General features: G+C 52.9%; 1 protein-coding gene across 1 annotated transcript; it reads right to left on the reverse strand.

Annotated features, from left to right (window-relative positions):
- Positions 1 to 509: 509 nt before the first annotated feature.
- GDI2 (GDP dissociation inhibitor 2) lies at positions 510 to 14,484 on the reverse strand. Its single transcript, XM_048302636.1, has 11 exons — positions 14,287 to 14,484; positions 6,787 to 6,894; positions 6,099 to 6,198; positions 5,543 to 5,677; positions 4,232 to 4,430; positions 3,839 to 3,970; positions 3,318 to 3,417; positions 2,490 to 2,661; positions 1,795 to 1,939; positions 1,580 to 1,634; positions 510 to 1,506 (listed from the first exon to the last, which is right to left on the reverse strand). The coding sequence occupies exons 1-11, from the start codon at positions 14,329 to 14,331 to the stop codon at positions 1,351 to 1,353; spliced, it is 1,347 nt and encodes a 448-aa protein (XP_048158593.1). The 5' UTR covers positions 14,332 to 14,484; the 3' UTR covers positions 510 to 1,350.
- Positions 14,485 to 16,821: the final 2,337 nt, after the last annotated feature.

Below are 16,821 nucleotides of genomic sequence, written 5' to 3' on the forward strand. Positions count from 1 at the left end.
GCACCTCAGGAAGTGCCAAAAGCCCCGGCTGGGAGGAGGGAGAGGGGAAGCCCCAGGTGGGTTCAGCTCAGCTTTGGGCCTGCGGTAGGATCAAAGCCCAGTTCCTGTGTGGGAATGGCACCAGCTGAGGGGAGCCCCTGGAGAGCTGCTCCAAGGCTTTTCCTGCTTTCCTGGCACTTGGCATGGCTGTGTCTGCCCAGTGCCAGCCAGGGAATCGGGATCGCTCTGGATTGGAACATCTCGTGTTGGGGATGGAGAGGAGCCCCAAGCAGGGATCATTTACTGCTGCTGTTCCCAGCTGTGGCACTGGGGTGGCTGCGGGGAACAGGGACTGTGCCAGAGCACAGCCTGAGCCCTGCCGAAAGCAGCCACAGCAGCACAGCCTGGGAAGAACAACCATGGAACCAGGAAATGCTCACATCTCACCCCTGACAGGCAGAGATCCCGTGGGATCTGAGCCTGGAGCTGCTGCTCCCAGAACTGAAGTGAATCAGACCAGAGCCCAGGACTGGTTTCCAGAATTTGGCTTTACTTCGCAGTACAGAAATCATTTGGAGCCTTCAGGAGACACGAGAAGCACAGGCTCTGTCATGCCGATACCGCAGCGCCGTTTGGTCCATCCGAGAAGCCACCAGGGGACAGAAAATACTTCCACATCTTGCCTGCTCTGTAATTTGTTCTCTCAATTTTATTAAGATTAAAACACAAAGGAGCCTTAGGCACAGCTGTGTCCCAACCGATGTAAACAGGTTTAGAAGCTTAAGTGGAGGTTAAGTTCTGTGCCCAGAACGAAGCCAACATTTGCTGCTACAATAGGTGTGGGCTTTGTCCATGATACAACTTTGCCACAGAGTTAAGATTGATGGGAGAGACTTTAGGGATGCTGTCCACAATAATGGAGTGCTCAGTTTCTATTTTCCTTGATATCAGGTTTGAGTGACATCAGCGTCACATCTACGAGCTCACCAGAAGCACAGGATTGTGAAGGATGTTTTACAAATGATTAAAAAGACAAGGTAAGACACAGCTGTCAATGAGTTATTTCAAATCTGCACCCACGTCTACGTCTGCAAAAATAATAATAATAATAAGTTCAGTCTGCCTTTCGCTTACGAGGTTAGTCAGGAAATCAGTCAGGAATTTGCCAGATTCTGGACAGCAGCCCTACTAGAATGAAATAATTAACACATGATATCCAAAAAGGGAACATTACCAGTGCAGTACTCTTCAATCTCTCAGAGATGGGATTACAAAAGCAGGCCTTACAATATTGAATTTCGTACAGTGTTCATTAAGTTCCTTATATATTCATATTAGCCGATTTAAATTTCTCCTAATTAGAGACTCTCATTACTGCTGCTCCTCCTCCCCATAGATGTCGTTTTTCTTGCGTTTCATCTCCTCGAAGTCGAACTCTGATCCCATCATCCTCTTATAAATATCTTTGATGTCGTCGCACGTCGTCTCAAAGTGGGTGGTGGCGTCGTAGGTGCGCGAGATGAAGATCTGGAAGCAGAAGCAGCGTTGGAGCCCCGAGCTGGAGCCTCTCCCCTCCCAGCCCAGCTCAGCCCTCACTCACCTGGCTCTCAGTTCCCAGGTCAGTCGGTGCAAACAGGTCACTGATGCTCACAAACCTGGAAAAGGGAGAGAAAAAAGGTTCAGGATGGTTTTAGAGGAGGAATAGTTCGATCCAAGGGCATCGCTCAAGGTGCTGAGGAAACTCAACAGCTCTTGGCAGCCAAACGGCTCCAGATCTCCCAGCAGAGCAGGGAGCAGGGCTTGCTGAGCACTCACTTCTGCTCAATGGGCTCCAAGAGGTCCAAGGCCGGCTTGATCTCCTTCTCCGGATCCGCGGTCTCCACGGTGGTGCTGGCGATGGCGATGTACTTGCCCTGCGCCGCCACGTTGTGAGCAGAGGAGATCATGCACACGTAGATATCTGGGGGGACAGGGCACAGCTGCATCCCAAAACCTCCTCCAGCCTCATCCCAAAAACCTGCCTGGGCCTCTTCCCGCTGCCCTGACACTCGGCACCCCCTGGATTCTTCAGAGAACCTGGAATGAGTCCCATCCTTGCTCTACGTGCTCTCATCTCTTGGCTGGGGGGCCTGGACATGGGAGATCTCCAAAGCTCCGTTTCCCACGGCTCTGACGGTTCCTGAAATCCAGTGGGGTTCCCAGTGCTCTGTTCCAGGCGGAGGCAGCACCTCCCCTCCTGCACACAGCCCTCACCCCCTCCCAGACACCCCACAGCCCTCACCCACCAGTCTGGGGCGCTTCCTGCCGCAGGTTCCTCACAAGCTCCAACCACAGGCTCCTCCCACCTCCCCCAACGCTGCTCTGAACTGAAGCCCAGCTTTGCTGGGGCCTAAACGTTCCTGGACAAGGCTAGGAAGGGTCCATTTCCCCGTCTGGTCCGCGCCTCACCCGCAGAGAGGCCGGTAACAACCGCTGTCTCAGCCCAGTGGTGAGAGCTGCTCTGCACACACCTGATTTCCGGTTGACCTGGTTCTGTGGAATGATGATCTGGCACGAGTTGGCATCGTTCGTGTTCTTGATGGGGTGGCTCAGGATGCAGATTACCCGGATCACCTGGCCCACCTTCGTCACACGGTCCGACACGTAGCTGGGGTCGCAGATGAGCTGTTTGCAGCGAGCCACCTAAGCACAAACATGGAAATATCACTCAGTTCACATCAAAAATCATTTTTCTGGTAATAATTTAGTATTTCATCAATCTCAAGCCTCCAGGCTGCTCACACTTGGGCACATCAGTCTCTAGCATGAATTGTCACCTCTGCTCCTGGCCAGGACATGTCCTCCCCACCCCAAGGGACATGTTATCCCACCAGCAAGTGCTGAACTGTCCCGTGAGTGCCTGCTCCAGTCAGGAGCATGTTCAGAGCTTCCAAGCAGCCTGCAGCATTCCCAGTTTTATGCAGCCAGGTGGAGGAGAAGCTGCGGGAAGGCCACGTGCCAGCTGTCAGAGCAGCTAAAAACGCCAAGGGCAGAGCTGGTTCCAGGTTAGACACAAGGAACAGCTCCCTTCCAGCTCAGCCAGCCTGATTTATTCATTGCCAGCCCATGCAGACTCCATCCCAACTCCTGGAGCAGGGATGCTGGAATGAACTCCAGCCATCAGGACATTGTGTCTTCAGCAAGCTGGCACAGGGACAACAGCCCCAGCCCAGCAGGTTTGGCCCTTTGGCTTAGAGAAGGTTTTTCTCTGTATTTTTTTTTGATCAGACCCAAAAAATCTGCGTTCTGAGGGGCGGGATGTGGGGTGGGGAGCAGGGAAGGATGGGAAGGGACCGTACCTCCCCCTCGGACTTGACCCCGACCACTTTGCCGTTCTCTATGACGATCTCCTCGATGGGCTTGTTGAGCATGTAGGTGCCTCCATAGATGGCACTGAGCCTGCAGCAGGAAAATCCCTTCAGCACTTCCGTGGCTGGACTGGAACAGCCCTTCCAGCCCGTGCCACTTGGAAAAACCCCACCTCAGACTTTACCCTCCTCAAAATCCTCTGCTTAAACACAAAGGGTAAAATACTCTGCAGACAGGATCTCTGAGCAAATCCAGGGATAAGAATCCCATGTGGAGGAATCACCTCTTCCTTACGAAGTGAGAGAACCACTAAGGACCACAGTATTTTTATACAGCGTCACATCCTGGAAGCTCAAGCACTGACTCCCCACATCCAACTTCCCACATCCAACTCCACACAACCGACACACACATCTCCAACTCCAAACGTCCGACACCCACACATCCAACACCCACACATCCAACTCCACACCCCCCTGGAGGAAACCCGGAGTCAAAGCCAAGTGCTCACCGTGCAAATCCCTGGGGCAGTTCTCCAAGGCCATAAAGGGGGTACAGGTAGGGGCTTTTCCCGTATCGAGCCAGTGACTCGCTGTACAGCTTAATCCTGTTGATTGTTTCTTGGCAGGGTTGATCTAGATAGCTGGGAAGGACAGTTAGACCACTTGGGATGTTTCCCAAACCAAGACTTCCAGCAGAATAAACCCAAGAGCAAAACACTGATGTCCTGTGAAGTTTCTTCCCCACCCTCCAGCTGCTCCTGGCAGTGCTTCTCTGGGAGTTCCCTTTTAGGAGCACTCCGTGTCACAAGTTTTACTCAGGAACCCTCAAAGTTTAAAATAACCACTCATCCCATCATGACCCCAAATGCTGGGATTTGGGGAAGCAACTGACCGCCACTTACTCGTCAGTCCTGTAGAGAGCGAGGGCATGGCCTGTGAAATCAATGACATCTTGGCCCAGGTCAAACTTCTTGTACACATCCCTCATGGTGGTTTTCTTGGGATCCACGCCCTCGAAGGTCCGCGGATCGTTCTCATCGAAGTTGGCCACGTACACCAGGAATTTCCTGAACCGGCGCTTCTCGAACAAACCCATTAAGCCTAAAACCAAGGTTTGGTCAGAATTCAACAGATCCTCAGTGGCTTTTGTGGCTTTTCCATTGCCACAGAGTATCAGCAGTGGGTAAGAACTGCTGAGTGTTCAAACATGGGATGGTTTGGGTGGGAAGGGATCCTAAGGGTCATTACTTCCAACCCCATGGCAGGGACACCTCCCACTGTCCCAGGCTGCTCCAAGCCCCTCCAACCTGGCCTTGGACACTGCCAGGGATCCAGGGGCAGCCACAGCTGCTCTGGGAATTCCAGCCCAGCCCCTCCTCACCCTCCCAGCCAGCAATTCCTTCCCAATACCCCATCTAACCCTGCCTGCCTTCAGCCTAAGGCCATTCCCCTTTGTCCTGTCCCTCAAACCCCAAACACGAGGCTGCACATTTATGCACCTGAATTCTCCACAAATTGCAGAAGCAAGACTGGACCTGCTGAAACATGAGGGCAGAGGCAGCACCTCCACTCCTGCCAGGATGAGTCTCTTGGAGACCACACAGGGCCAAACGGAAGGAATTCCTGATTCCTTCAGCAAACAGGAATATCTGCCATGAGGAAGGCTCAGACCTACAGATCTGGGGCCCTAACTGCAGGAGTCACTTTATCAGAGGTGCTGCTGAACACATCCCATGTCTGGAGCTAATGGAATGCCCTCTAGATCCTAATGGGTTTCACCACACTGTTATTAAGTTTTATTTGAAGAGTGACATTTAAGTAGGCAACAATTAAGGTTTGAGGTGCCACACGTTGGAATTAGTTATTCCAATCTGCCTGCAATGTTTTTCACACACACAATTTCAACAAGGACCCGACATCAAATATTTATGGCAGAGCTGGGAGCACGAGCCTCAAATATAAGCGCTCCTGAGGAAGGAAAATCCTGCCAGGTTCTCACCAGAACCTCACAGAACAGACAGCTTGGAAGCTCCAAGGAAACAGGGCTCAGGAAGCCCAAGGATCACACTGCAAGTGGTGTTTGAAGTCAAAGAGGTGCAGGAGAACCCCAAGGATGCTCCTTAACACAAGAGGAGCATCAAGAATATCCCAAGGGATGGGGTTTGCCTCTGTTTAGGGGATTCAGAGGGAACAAATAAGGTGCAGCTACTCACTGGAGGCCAAAGCTTCTGCCTCAGTGGAAGGAACTTTGTAGATCTTTCCTCCCTTGTAGACGAAGCTCCCCTCGATCACCTTGAAGTCCAAGTAACGAGTGACTTCTGTGTAGAGCAGCATCTTTACCAACTGACCTGGAAGGGGGTTTGGCACAGTCAAACAAGGACACAGCAGCTCCCAAGGCAGCTCTTCCAACATGACAAACCCTTCCCCAGCAGCACCATGTTCAATTCCCAGATAAGCTGAGACTAAAGCAACCAAGCCTTGGCTGGGATCTATCAATTCTTCCACTGCAGCAGCCCTGAGCCAGGCACTTCACAATCCATCCATTCCCTCATGCTCCAGGATGAGATTCCAGCAGCCACCGGTTGGTTTTAGGCAAAGGGAGCTGCCCCTTCACTGATAATGGGATTGGTCTAGACCAGTCCCAGTACTGGAACACGAGGATTCAAGGATAAGGATTTGTAAGGAATGACAGTGCCTGTCCCATTCCAGCACCCAGCACTAGCCCAGGCTGAGCTCACAAGGAATATTTGGGAGCTCAGGATCACTCACCATTAGCCATAAGGAATTTTGGAATGAGGTCCACGTTCCAGTCTCTTCCCCGCCCCATAGATTCTGGTGGAGTTCCTGGGAGATTAAACCTTTTGTAGAGCTTTGGAGAGAGAATACAGAACTTATTATAGCCCAGGAAATGTGTCTGGGTGTCATTCCTCCCACACATGTACACACTTTCCACCCCCACAGCTCCAGGCTGAACACAAGCTCTTCAGAGCCAGCTTTTGGCTGGAGTTTGAGCTCCAAGCTGAGTTTGGAACACACAAACACGTCCACTGAATTGTCACAGCAAGAAGCAGGCAGTGTAATTCTGCTCATCCAGGCTTTCTCTATCCAAGGCTTAAGGATTTGGGAAGTTTTGAACTATTGATGAACTATTTAACAGGACATTCCTTAGTCAAATTTACAATTTAGCTGAAGAGTTTTAACATCTAGCTGTAACAGCTCTGGAATGCTCCGTGCTCAGATCCCAGCTGGGAATTACAGCAAACAAGCACAATCTACCAATTATAAACACCCACAGTGGTGTCTTCCCCACTGTATCTGGGGAGGAAGTCCCATAAAACTTCCTGACTCAAAGGGAACCCTCGGAGTAATTAATTTGAAGCCACCCCAAGGCTAACTGTGAATAAATCCCATTTTTGTGCCCAGGAAGGACACAGGGGGTGGGTCTCTCCACACTTACATCTTCCAGGGGTGTAATGGATGCACTTTCCCCTCCATAGTACGAGTTACGATCCATGTGAAGGACTTTCTTTCCATTCACTGACATGATCCCGGAGAGGATGCATTCCTGCAAGAAGGATGCAAGGGACAGGTGAGCTGCACTGGAGTCTCCTCCTTCCCATTTTTCCCAAGAGCATGTTCAGACAGCTCCATTTGCAGGTAGCTGCACAGCCCTCTGAAAACAAGCACAGCAGTTGCCTCATTCCACAATTCAGGCACCTCTTGGAGGCAGATTAACCCCTTAATAAATTTACTGTCTGCTCTGGGCAAGCTACACAACCACCACCTATCATGACTTCCCAGAAGAATTTTTTTGGAATTCCATGCATTTGAGCTAGATTAGGAAAATCTGTCCTCTAAGCCACCAGTTTAAGGATGTCCACAGAGAGGCAGCAGGAGCATGAAATCTTACCTGGACTTTAATCAGACTCCTCAAAACCTCAATTATTAATATCTGCCACACTAGGACACTCAAGAGAATCAACAGCTTCTCTTAGAAAGCAGCATAAAGAATAAACGAAGGCACTTGGCATTCATCACCTCAGCTCTGCTTTCCTTGCTCTGTCCCCACTGAGAGTCCCTGGAGCAGCAGATCAGCTGCTGTGTCTGACTGCAGCACCAAGAGGCTGAGCCTCACCGCAGAGCACACACAGCCTGCAGAACCAGCTCAGCGCTTGCACAACTAAATCCCCATTAAAACACGACTTTGCACCGGCTCTGGCATTCCCCAGCCAAAGAGCTTAACAGAAACTTGAATGTTTGTGTGCTTAGGACAGCTTATCTTGGAGGTTTTACTGATCTTGCTCTGCCTCAGCTCCCTCCAGCAGCAGAATTATGTCTGCACTGAGCTCTCGTTCAGCATCACGATCTCACAGGTAGGTCCTGGCCACATCTCACATTATGGGTGGGGTTTGGAGCTACCTGGGATAGTGGAAGTGTCCCAACCATGGCAGGATGGTTTTTTTAGGTCCCTTCCAACCCAAGCCATTCCATGATTCTATGATCACCTTTCATTCAGATTGTAAACCCCCATCCAGCTGCTGACAGATGCCACCACTGCACATCTGCTCATCCAGGCAGCCTGGCCCTCCTGCAGAGATCTGTGGCTCCATGAGATCCTTCCTGTTTACTCCACAAGCACCTCAGTCAGGACTCTCCTCCTGTGTCGCTTCCCCCTCCTGTGGCGTGCAGGAGGTTTATTTTCAACTCCAAACTGACCGATGCAGGTGTCAGTCAGGAAAACCACAAACACCAGGAGTTTCCCACTGTGTATTGTTTGTGTAAATCCTAACTCCAGTCAATCCTTGGTGTAAAGGAAGCTGTAAAATCAACTTCCCCAGCCAAGGCAGCTCTCAGGGGGTGTTTTGTGTTGAAGGTCAGACATCTGTAGGTGCAGGGATCGCTACCCAAGGATTTGCTGTTCTGGTGCTTCCAGGTGGCAACTGAAAAACCTTCTGCATTGGGATAGCAGGGCACTGCTGGCCAGTCTGTCACCCACCAGGATGTCACCGAAATCCAGCCAAGGACCTGAGGAGCAAAGCTGGAGCTGCCTCATGGACAGCAAGGATGCTCTGAATTCAATCCCTGAAGTCATGGAAGATTTCCAGCACAGTGCCCACAAGGCTTCATGATCACCACGTGGATCCTGAATAGTGAGCCACAGTGCTTCCCACAAAAGCTCTCCATGATCCATCAGCTGCTCCTTCCAGCACTGTACCATCCTTCCAAGGATCCTACAAGGTCCCTCCTTTTCTCCACACTGGTTCTGCTGGAGCAAGCAGAGACCCTCACAGCAGACACAGCTGCACCAAACCCTGTGTGAAGTCACTACTCAAGGCCTACAACGCTGAGTAACCACAGGAGCGAAAGTGGTTGCACAGTGTCAGCTACAGCGTTAATAATTAACCACACCCAACGTGGGACTGTCACACAAAGGGCATCATCAGCAACCAGTTAAATTCACAGAGTTCTGTGGTTGCACTCCTTGGTCTACCCTGTGATTTATCCCCCCCGGAACATCTCCCAAAAGCCTGGCTCACCAGCTCTGCCAGATGGTGGCACAGGACTGCAAGTGTCCATGCTGGAGCTGAGCCACAAGGAAGCCAACCAGGATTTCACAACTAAGTAAGTATCAAAAGGAAGGACGGAGCTACAGTAAAAGCAGCATAAGTTACATCCACTGGTCTGGATGTCAGCTGATTTCAGTCTCCCACTTAACTTCAAAGCATTCCTTGCTCTGTATTCCTAGAAGAGTGTGCATCCCTTCCCCAGGCCCAAGCTACCAGCATCCCCTGGAGTGAATTTGGGCACCAGCAGAAGATATAAGAGGCCTTAAGTACCTCTTCAATCTTCTTTCACACCCATTAAACACTGCTATGGGGACTGAGGTGGAGCTATTACACCACTATTTAATCCAAGGCTCATTGAACGCGTCCCTTCCATCAGGCAGGCTCCTGCCAGGCCCCGGAGCGCTGAAATCCTGCACAGGCCTTTCAGGGCACTTCCCTCTGCAGCCATGACGGCCATAAGGCACACGGAATGCACAATGGATTTATCCTTCCAGCTCAGCAATTCCTTTGGATGCTGTGCTGGCTGCATCCGCTGGGCCACGACCAGGAACCGCTTGATGTGTCACGGTGTCATTTGGGTCAGGGAGCGAGGAAAACAAACAGCCTGTGCTGACAAGGGGAGGAGTGGGAAGAGTTTAGAGTGCAAATAAAAAAGGGGAAGCGTCAGAGTTCAAATCTGTGCATTTTTTTGCTGTTTTATAAACGTCGCCACCACCAAACAGGAACAGGGCGCAGCTGCTGACAGCAGCACCAGAACACAGCAGGGAGAGCTCTGGGTATCCAGCCGGGATCCAACAGAGTCCTCATGCAAATTGCAGTCACGCTGCTACTACAATCCACTGCCTCAGCCAGTTCAGGTTACGAGGCTCCCAGGAGCTCATTGTGCTGCTGAATGAACGACAGAGCAAGTCTGAGCACGATCGATGTCGTCTGCAGCAACGCTCGGCCGCTGCAAATGGCCGGAGAACCAGGGAGGAACCAGCATTGGGAATCTGGAGACAGCACGTCCAGTGTGAACCCATGAAAATAAAAATACGGAGGAACTCAGAGGTATTGGTGTTTCCATGTTTGCTTAAGACCATCAGCTCTTCCCTGGCGTGCAGGAGCTGGTCATGACTAGACGTTGTGCATGCAGAAGCCTTGAGGAATGGAGGGAAGCAAGGAGGTTTCCATGGACTTTCTCCAAGTAGGGCGGCAGTTCAGAAAGGCTCAGACAGCCTGATGGAAGCTCGAGCCAGCACCGGTCCTGTAACAGCGCCGAGGGGAGGACAGGGCACTAAGCATTGACCAAAATCCCTTCGGCTTCAGGAATGGGCTCTGGCACCACCAGGCTCTTTCTTCGAAAGGCAGGGCTGGGCTGTGGCCAGCCAGAGTCCCAGAAGGGCTGGGCTTGGAAGGGACCTCTAGAGATCTTTGGTCCAACCCCCTGCCTAGGGAGGGTCACCTGGGGCAGGTGATACAGGCAATTCCAGCTCTCACCGCCTGACCCAAAGCTCTGCTCATCCTACAAACTGCAAAAACAACTCCTCACAGCACTGGAACAATCCCTGCTGCTACCAGGGGATGATGCAAGGGACAGCGACACTCCACTTGGTCCTCACAGTCACTCCGAGGCTCTTTAAGCAACGAGGCCTGGGCCTATATGACCAATTAGATCCTGAACCAATGAGTTTGGCTCCTCTGCTCCTACAGAAAGTGAATCTGTAACTTTGTGATGGATTTAAATAGCTTTAACATGGGGAGGCAGCTGGCAGGTAAGAAGCTTAGTTCAGCCTGCAAAGAGTGAAACCTCAGCAGGAGCAGAGTATTCACCCACTGGGGATGAACTGGAGGGTTTAATTATCCCCAAAATTCGTGGAAAATAACTTTGTAGAAGCACAGAGGGCAGAAAACAGAGCCTGTCACCAGGCACAACATCCTGTTCCTAAATAACCCAGTGAGGAAGTACCAAGCCACTTCCACTCCAGAGAAGCGGAAATAATGGTGAACTGAAAAGAGAGGTGTGAAAATACAACCACGAGGAGTTCTCCAGCCTGTGATCACTGCACCAGATTAAAAACGAGTTTGTGCAGTAGGTCTGCAGGAAGATGATCCCTAATCTGCAACAGACCACGCACATGGCAGGCCTAAGCCCAGGACCTTAAAGCTATTAAGGTTCCAGCTACCTGGAGAAGCCATTCCCACCAGGAATGAGGCAGCTGGAAGATCTACCAGCTCTCATGCAGCCAGACCCACCAGGGCCTTGCAAACACTGGCACCTCACACTGATCCATGCAGGAGGGAGCAGGAGCCATATGGAGTTCATTACACCTGGTGGAAGCTTCAGAGGTTGTAGCAGCAGTAATTCAGGATTACTTTTCCCCACAGAGCTGACACATCTCTGTGAGCTGGCACTGCAACGGGGTCTCTGATTAGCACGCAGGAGGGAAAAGCTGAAATAGTTTGAGTGCCAGTAATCCCAGTCCTAAAGCTGCCTTAGTCCTTCATTACTGGTTGAGGAAGAGATTAACACCTGAAATATTCACGTTGCACTTCCAGATCCATCCCAGAGGAATTTACACATGCACTCACGGAGCCCCTGAATGACCACTACAATGGATGTATTTGTGCTCTTTTACAACACCTCCAACGACTCACTCTTCCTCTTTAAACCAACAACTGAACTTTCCCTTTGGAAAGACGAAAAAAACCCCTCCACATGAGCAGCAGAGACACAGCATCTGAGCTACAACAGGGGCCTGATGGGGCTCCAGCAGCAGAATCCACTTGTGCCAGGACCAGCTTGGAGGAAGGGGTGGTTGCAAACCTCACCAGAACTTCCACGACAGCTCCTCTGGAAAAGGAACAACTGCATGTGTTTCCAGCTCCTTTTGCTCAGGAAGCCTGACTGTGCCAGCACTGGTACCAAAGCTGGAGGAGCAACCTTCAAACTTCATCTCTGACTGCAGAGGAGTCCTTTAGCCCAGCCTGATCCAGCTCCGCTCCGACACCACTCGCTGGCCACAATGGTTGAGCCAACACCAGGAATTTTAGGATGGCTGCACCAGCACCTCTGGTTTCCATTCTTTTCCACATGAGCTGCTCAAGACAAGATGAAGTCCACCCTAATTGGTATTTCAGAGAGAAAGCCAACACGCCAGAAGCAAAATACGAGCTCCTGGATATTCCCAGGCTCTGAAGTTTGGTCAGCACACCTTAAAATCCGGCCCTAATTTATTCCTTTTAACTCAACTGCTGCTCATTAGCAGGAGCTTGTCTTAAAAGGGATTTCACAAGAGGCCTTTTGTCAAATTTACACTGGCATTTGTCAGTTTGAGCTTAAGCCCCCATGTTCACCAACTTGATACCCCGATCACACTAAAGCATAAATTAACATTTTAATGGAGCTCGGATCTATTGGAGGCCCCTTCACTACAAGCTCATTATATTTCACCTCCCCAAAAGTCCCTTTCCCTGCCTTGCTGAGCCAGGGGCAGGGTTTAGGACAGACTCCAGCTTTCCCTATCAAAGGGAAGAAGCTTTTTCCTCCTCAGCCATTCCTCCATCTCAAAGGGAGAGCCTTGAAAGGAATGAAAGCAACTGGGAAAGTTGGGTGTCCCCTCCAGCAGCAGCTGGGAAGACGCTCCCACACTTTGCACATTTCCTTTGTGCCACATTCCAGGTTTGTTACCCTTCTTCCCAAACCCAAAAGAGGGGGATAATAATCCAGCTCTGCCTTCGGTGGGGTCCTGTGTCAGCAGCCACGATGCCTCTGGCAGCCCCGTCAATCACAGCGCCCAAACCACAGGAGGAAACGCGTGGATTTCAATTTAATCACCGTCACCAGGGAAAGTGGGGGGAATCCCTCCCGGCCAACCCCAAAGAGATCCCTTTGTCCAGCCACCTTTCCCCACTAACAGGAGGGAACAAAAGCAGGAAAGGCCGTTTCACAAGGAGGAAAACCTTTCCACCATATTGGATTTTCTTCCCCCCTTCTCCAAACAATGCCTCGTATTTGTAACCTGCAATCCGCCCTCCCGTGGCATCTCCCGGCCTCCAGGGATGCAGGAACCGGGAGAAATGCTCCCGCAAACCTCCCGGGCAGCGGCACTGCCATGTTTTTTTTTCCCCAGGGCTGCCTGCGGTGCGGGCTGCATCCTCCACAATAGGACAAAGCCCCACCACGGCTCATCCCCCTCCCTCCGCCGCACCCCCATCAGCTGTCAGCTTTCCTTAGGGATCACCGGGATGTAGCGACATCGCAGGAAAGGGGATTTTTTTTGGTGGGGGGTGGGGGGGGGAGAGGGAAATTTGACAGGCTCGCCAGCCTCCCATCCCCCTCCTGCTGCAGTCAGGGCTGGATGGAGCCGAAGGCTGCAAAGGCGGAGCGGGAATGGGGATGGAGAGGGGGGGGATAACCACGGCTGCCTCCACCCTGCACGGACCTGCAGCCGCGTTAGGTTTGTGGTACGGGGTGGGGGGCAGGGAGATGTGCGAAGGGAAAAAAATAAGATAATAATTCAAAAAACAAATAAAAAGCGATAAATCCCCGGCGGCGTTTTATTGTCCGAGCCTCCCCACGCCCTCCCTCCGCAAAACAACCGCATTTCCTGGGGCCCCCTGGGAGCTGGGGGGCATCGGGGACGACGGGGGTGTATCCAAACACGAGGAGCTGTTATAATCACATAAAAACCGCACCCGGTGGTCCAGTTAGGGATGGGGGGAAGGATCCAGGGTGGGGATGGGATTGGAGCTGGGGGGTGCTGTGAGATTTAATAATGGGGAAATGACCGTGGGGTGCCCCAGCGGGTCACACACACCAGACCCCCGGGGTAATGCTGAGGGGCGGAGGGGGGAGGATCCCAGGCTGGGTTGGAAATGAATGGGGAAGGATCCAGGGTGGGGGTGGGACTGAAGCCGGGGGGGTGCTGTGGTAATTAAGGATGGAAGAAAGCACCCGGGGTCCCCAGGAGGGTCACACACATCAGACCCCCGGTAATATTAGGGATGGGGACGCGGGGGAAGCACCCAGACAGAGCTGGGGGAGAGGGCTACAATGGACAGGTGACAGCTGAAAAAAAAAACCGATCTGAATGGGGTGAGAGGGGTGATGGTCAGGTGAGAGATTGAGGAGGGGACCGCACACCCGGGGGGAGGGGATAAAGGCACGAATGCCCAAGGCGGGGGGGGGGGGGCTCAAAGCTCAAACCCAGGCTGGGGGGGACGATCAGGTGATAGACGGGCAAAAGGACAGCGGCGCCGGGGTGGGTAGGGGATGGGGACGGGGATCAGCCGCAGGAGCCGGGGGATGGCGGGGGGGGGGGGGGGGGGGGGGGGGGCGGCGGGGCGGGGCAGGGCGGCGGCCGCCCGCAGCAGGCCCGAGGCGCGGACGAGCGGCGGCTGCTCCTCACCGTGAGGCCGGTGCCCAGCACGATCACGTCGTACTCCTCATTCATGGCGGCGCGCGGTGTCTCAGGAGTCTCTCGGCCGGGGCTGAGGCGAACCGGGCGCTACGCGGGGGCCGCGGGAACGCGAGAAAATGGAGCCTCCGCCGTGAGGGGACCGCGCCGGGAGGGGCGGGGCCGGGCCACCTGCGCCCCGCCCACGCGCCTGCCAATCACAGCCCGTTGCGCCACGCCATTGGCTGGAGGGGCCGTCACTCAAAGGGCGGGCGCGCTGCGCGCGCGAGCGGCGCTGCCACCGTGGTGGGGGCGCGGCACGCATGCGCAGTTCCATGGCCGCCCCTAGGGGCTCGGACTACGCCGGGGGGGATCTTTTATTGGGGGGGGGTCCGCAATTTGAGGGGGGGTTTCTCAATTTGGGAGGCTCCTTTATTTACTTTGGGGGTGTCCTCAGTTTAGGGAGCCCTCAATTTGGGGGGGGGTCCTTAACTTGGGGGGTCCTTTATTTGGGGGTGGTCTCTCAATTTGGGGGATTCCTCAGTTTAGAGGAGTTCCTCCATTTGGAGGGGGTCCTTGATTTGGAAACAGAAGTCGGTTTGGGGGTCCTCAGTTTTGGGGGAGGGGGGGCTGCTTAACTTGGGGGGGGTTCCCCTATTTAGGGAGTTCATCAGTTTTGGGGAGTCGTCAATCTAGGAGAGGGTTCCTCCATTTAGGGGGTCCTCCATTTGGGGGGTTTTCCTCAATTTAGGGGAGGGTCCTCAATCTTGGGGGTCGTCTATTTGGGTGGGCCCTCTCTTTAGGAGGGGATACAATTTAAGGGACTCCTCTGTTTGGGGGATCCCTAATTTCATGGGGTCCTCAATTTGGGGACCTTAATATTAATACAACTATGAGTATTTTAGGTTAATAATTAGGTTAAATAATATTGGGGAGGCCCTCAGTTTAGGGGGGGTCCTCTGGGGAGCATCCTCAATTTGGGGGGCTCTTCAGTTTGGGGGGGGTTGTCCTCAATTTAGGGGGGTCCTCAATTTTGGGAGATCCTTAAATTAGGGGGGCCCTCAAATTGGGGGGGGGGGAGGTTGTCAATTTAGTAGAGTCCTTAAATTAGGGGGTTCCTCAATTTAGCGGGCTTTAATTGGACCCCAGACAGGAGGAGCCCCCCCCCAATCCCTCCCACATCCAGTGCTTTCCCATCCCATCGCAGGCATCCCGTGGAACCACCTTTAATGGGAAATTTGCTAATTATCCCAACAAAGACCCAGCATTAGAGTGCATTCCTACTTCCCAAACTCCACTTTTCACTTCTCCCACATGGCACCTCCCACATTTCCCCCTTTCCACCCCAAAACACGAGGCTTTTCCTCTCGTCCCAGTGTGGAAAATCCCACGCGTTTTCCAGAAGATTTGAGCTTTTCCTTGCGTTTCGGGTTTTCTTTTTTTTTAAATCCTCACCCCCAGCCCATCTCCACTTCCTCGTGGGAAGCAGGAATTTCCCAGCTGAGGGCTGGGATGCCACCCCATGGATCAGAATCCCGGGAAGGAGCACGTAGGCAGCGGGCACGGCAAAGCCGCTTACGGCTGCCGTGGATTAGGCACCCGTGGGGCTTAAGGCATCTTAATTTGATCCTAGGGCTGTGGATATCCCTGTGGAAGCACTGGGAATGATGGAGAAGCTCCCAAAATCCCGCCCGTGGTGGCTCGGAATGGGAGCAAAGCCCTTGCTTGGAAATGATTTGGATATTTGGAGGAGGAAAGCTTGGAGAGGTGGGTGGTGATCCACAGGGATGGCCCGATTTTGGTGGCCATGCAGCAGGTACAGGATTCCAGGGAGGAAGGGCTCCAGGGAGGAAGGGAAGGAAGAATGGATTCCAGGGAGGGAGGAAGGATTGATCCCAGGAAGGATTCCAGGAAGGAAGGAAGGATGGATCGCTGCGCATCAGCCACCATCAGGAATTCCCATCGGGGACACACCCAGCTCAGGATGGGACAGGTGGTGGCACCTGCCAGGAGGATCCAAGGAATGTCTGTGTGGAGGTAGCTGGAGCTGGAATGTGGCCTGGATGAGGATGAGCAGGAAAAAGGGATTGGTGGTGATGGACCGCGGGCAGCAGGTCCTCAAGCTCTTGGATCATGTCCACCAGCAGGATTGGGACATCAAGATTGGGAAAGGACAGCCTGGGAGTTAATCCTTGTAATTCCCAGAGGAGTGGGAAGGCACATCCAAAGGGGATCCACGACCACCGAGCCAGGAAAAGCCCAGGAGAAGCGGTGGAGTCACCATCCCTGGAGGGATTTCAAAGACATCTGGATGTGGCACTTGGGGACCTGGGTTAGTGGGACACGGCTGTGCCGGGGGAATGGTTGGACTCAGTGAGGGCTTTTCCAAGCTCAGTGATTCCAGGGTTCTATGGGAAAAGCCCAGATGTGATCAGGAGCAATAGGTGCAGTCCCTCACCCTCATTGTCATCCCAAGGAAAGCTGGAGAGGTCACCTGGGCAGGAGTGTCCTGGTGCTTGGGGCTTTGGGGGTGGGGATGGTGCAACC

This window comes from Corvus hawaiiensis, chromosome 4, assembly GCF_020740725.1.
Source record: "Corvus hawaiiensis isolate bCorHaw1 chromosome 4, bCorHaw1.pri.cur, whole genome shotgun sequence".
Lineage (NCBI taxonomy): Eukaryota > Metazoa > Chordata > Aves > Passeriformes > Corvidae > Corvus > Corvus hawaiiensis.

Excerpts from the sequence above, each read along its gene's own strand:
- GDI2 (XM_048302636.1), bottom strand. The coding sequence starts at position 14,331 with ATGAATGAGGAGTACGACGTGATCGTGCTGGGCACCGGCCTCACG. Across the intron at positions 5,678-6,098 it reads AAAATTCCTTATGGCTAATG|GTCAGTTGGTAAAGATGCTG; the intron begins GTGAGTGATCCT and ends ACCCCCTTCCAG. Across the intron at positions 1,635-1,794 it reads TTGGAGCCCATTGAGCAGAA|GTTTGTGAGCATCAGTGACC; the intron begins GTGAGTGCTCAG and ends TCCCTTTTCCAG.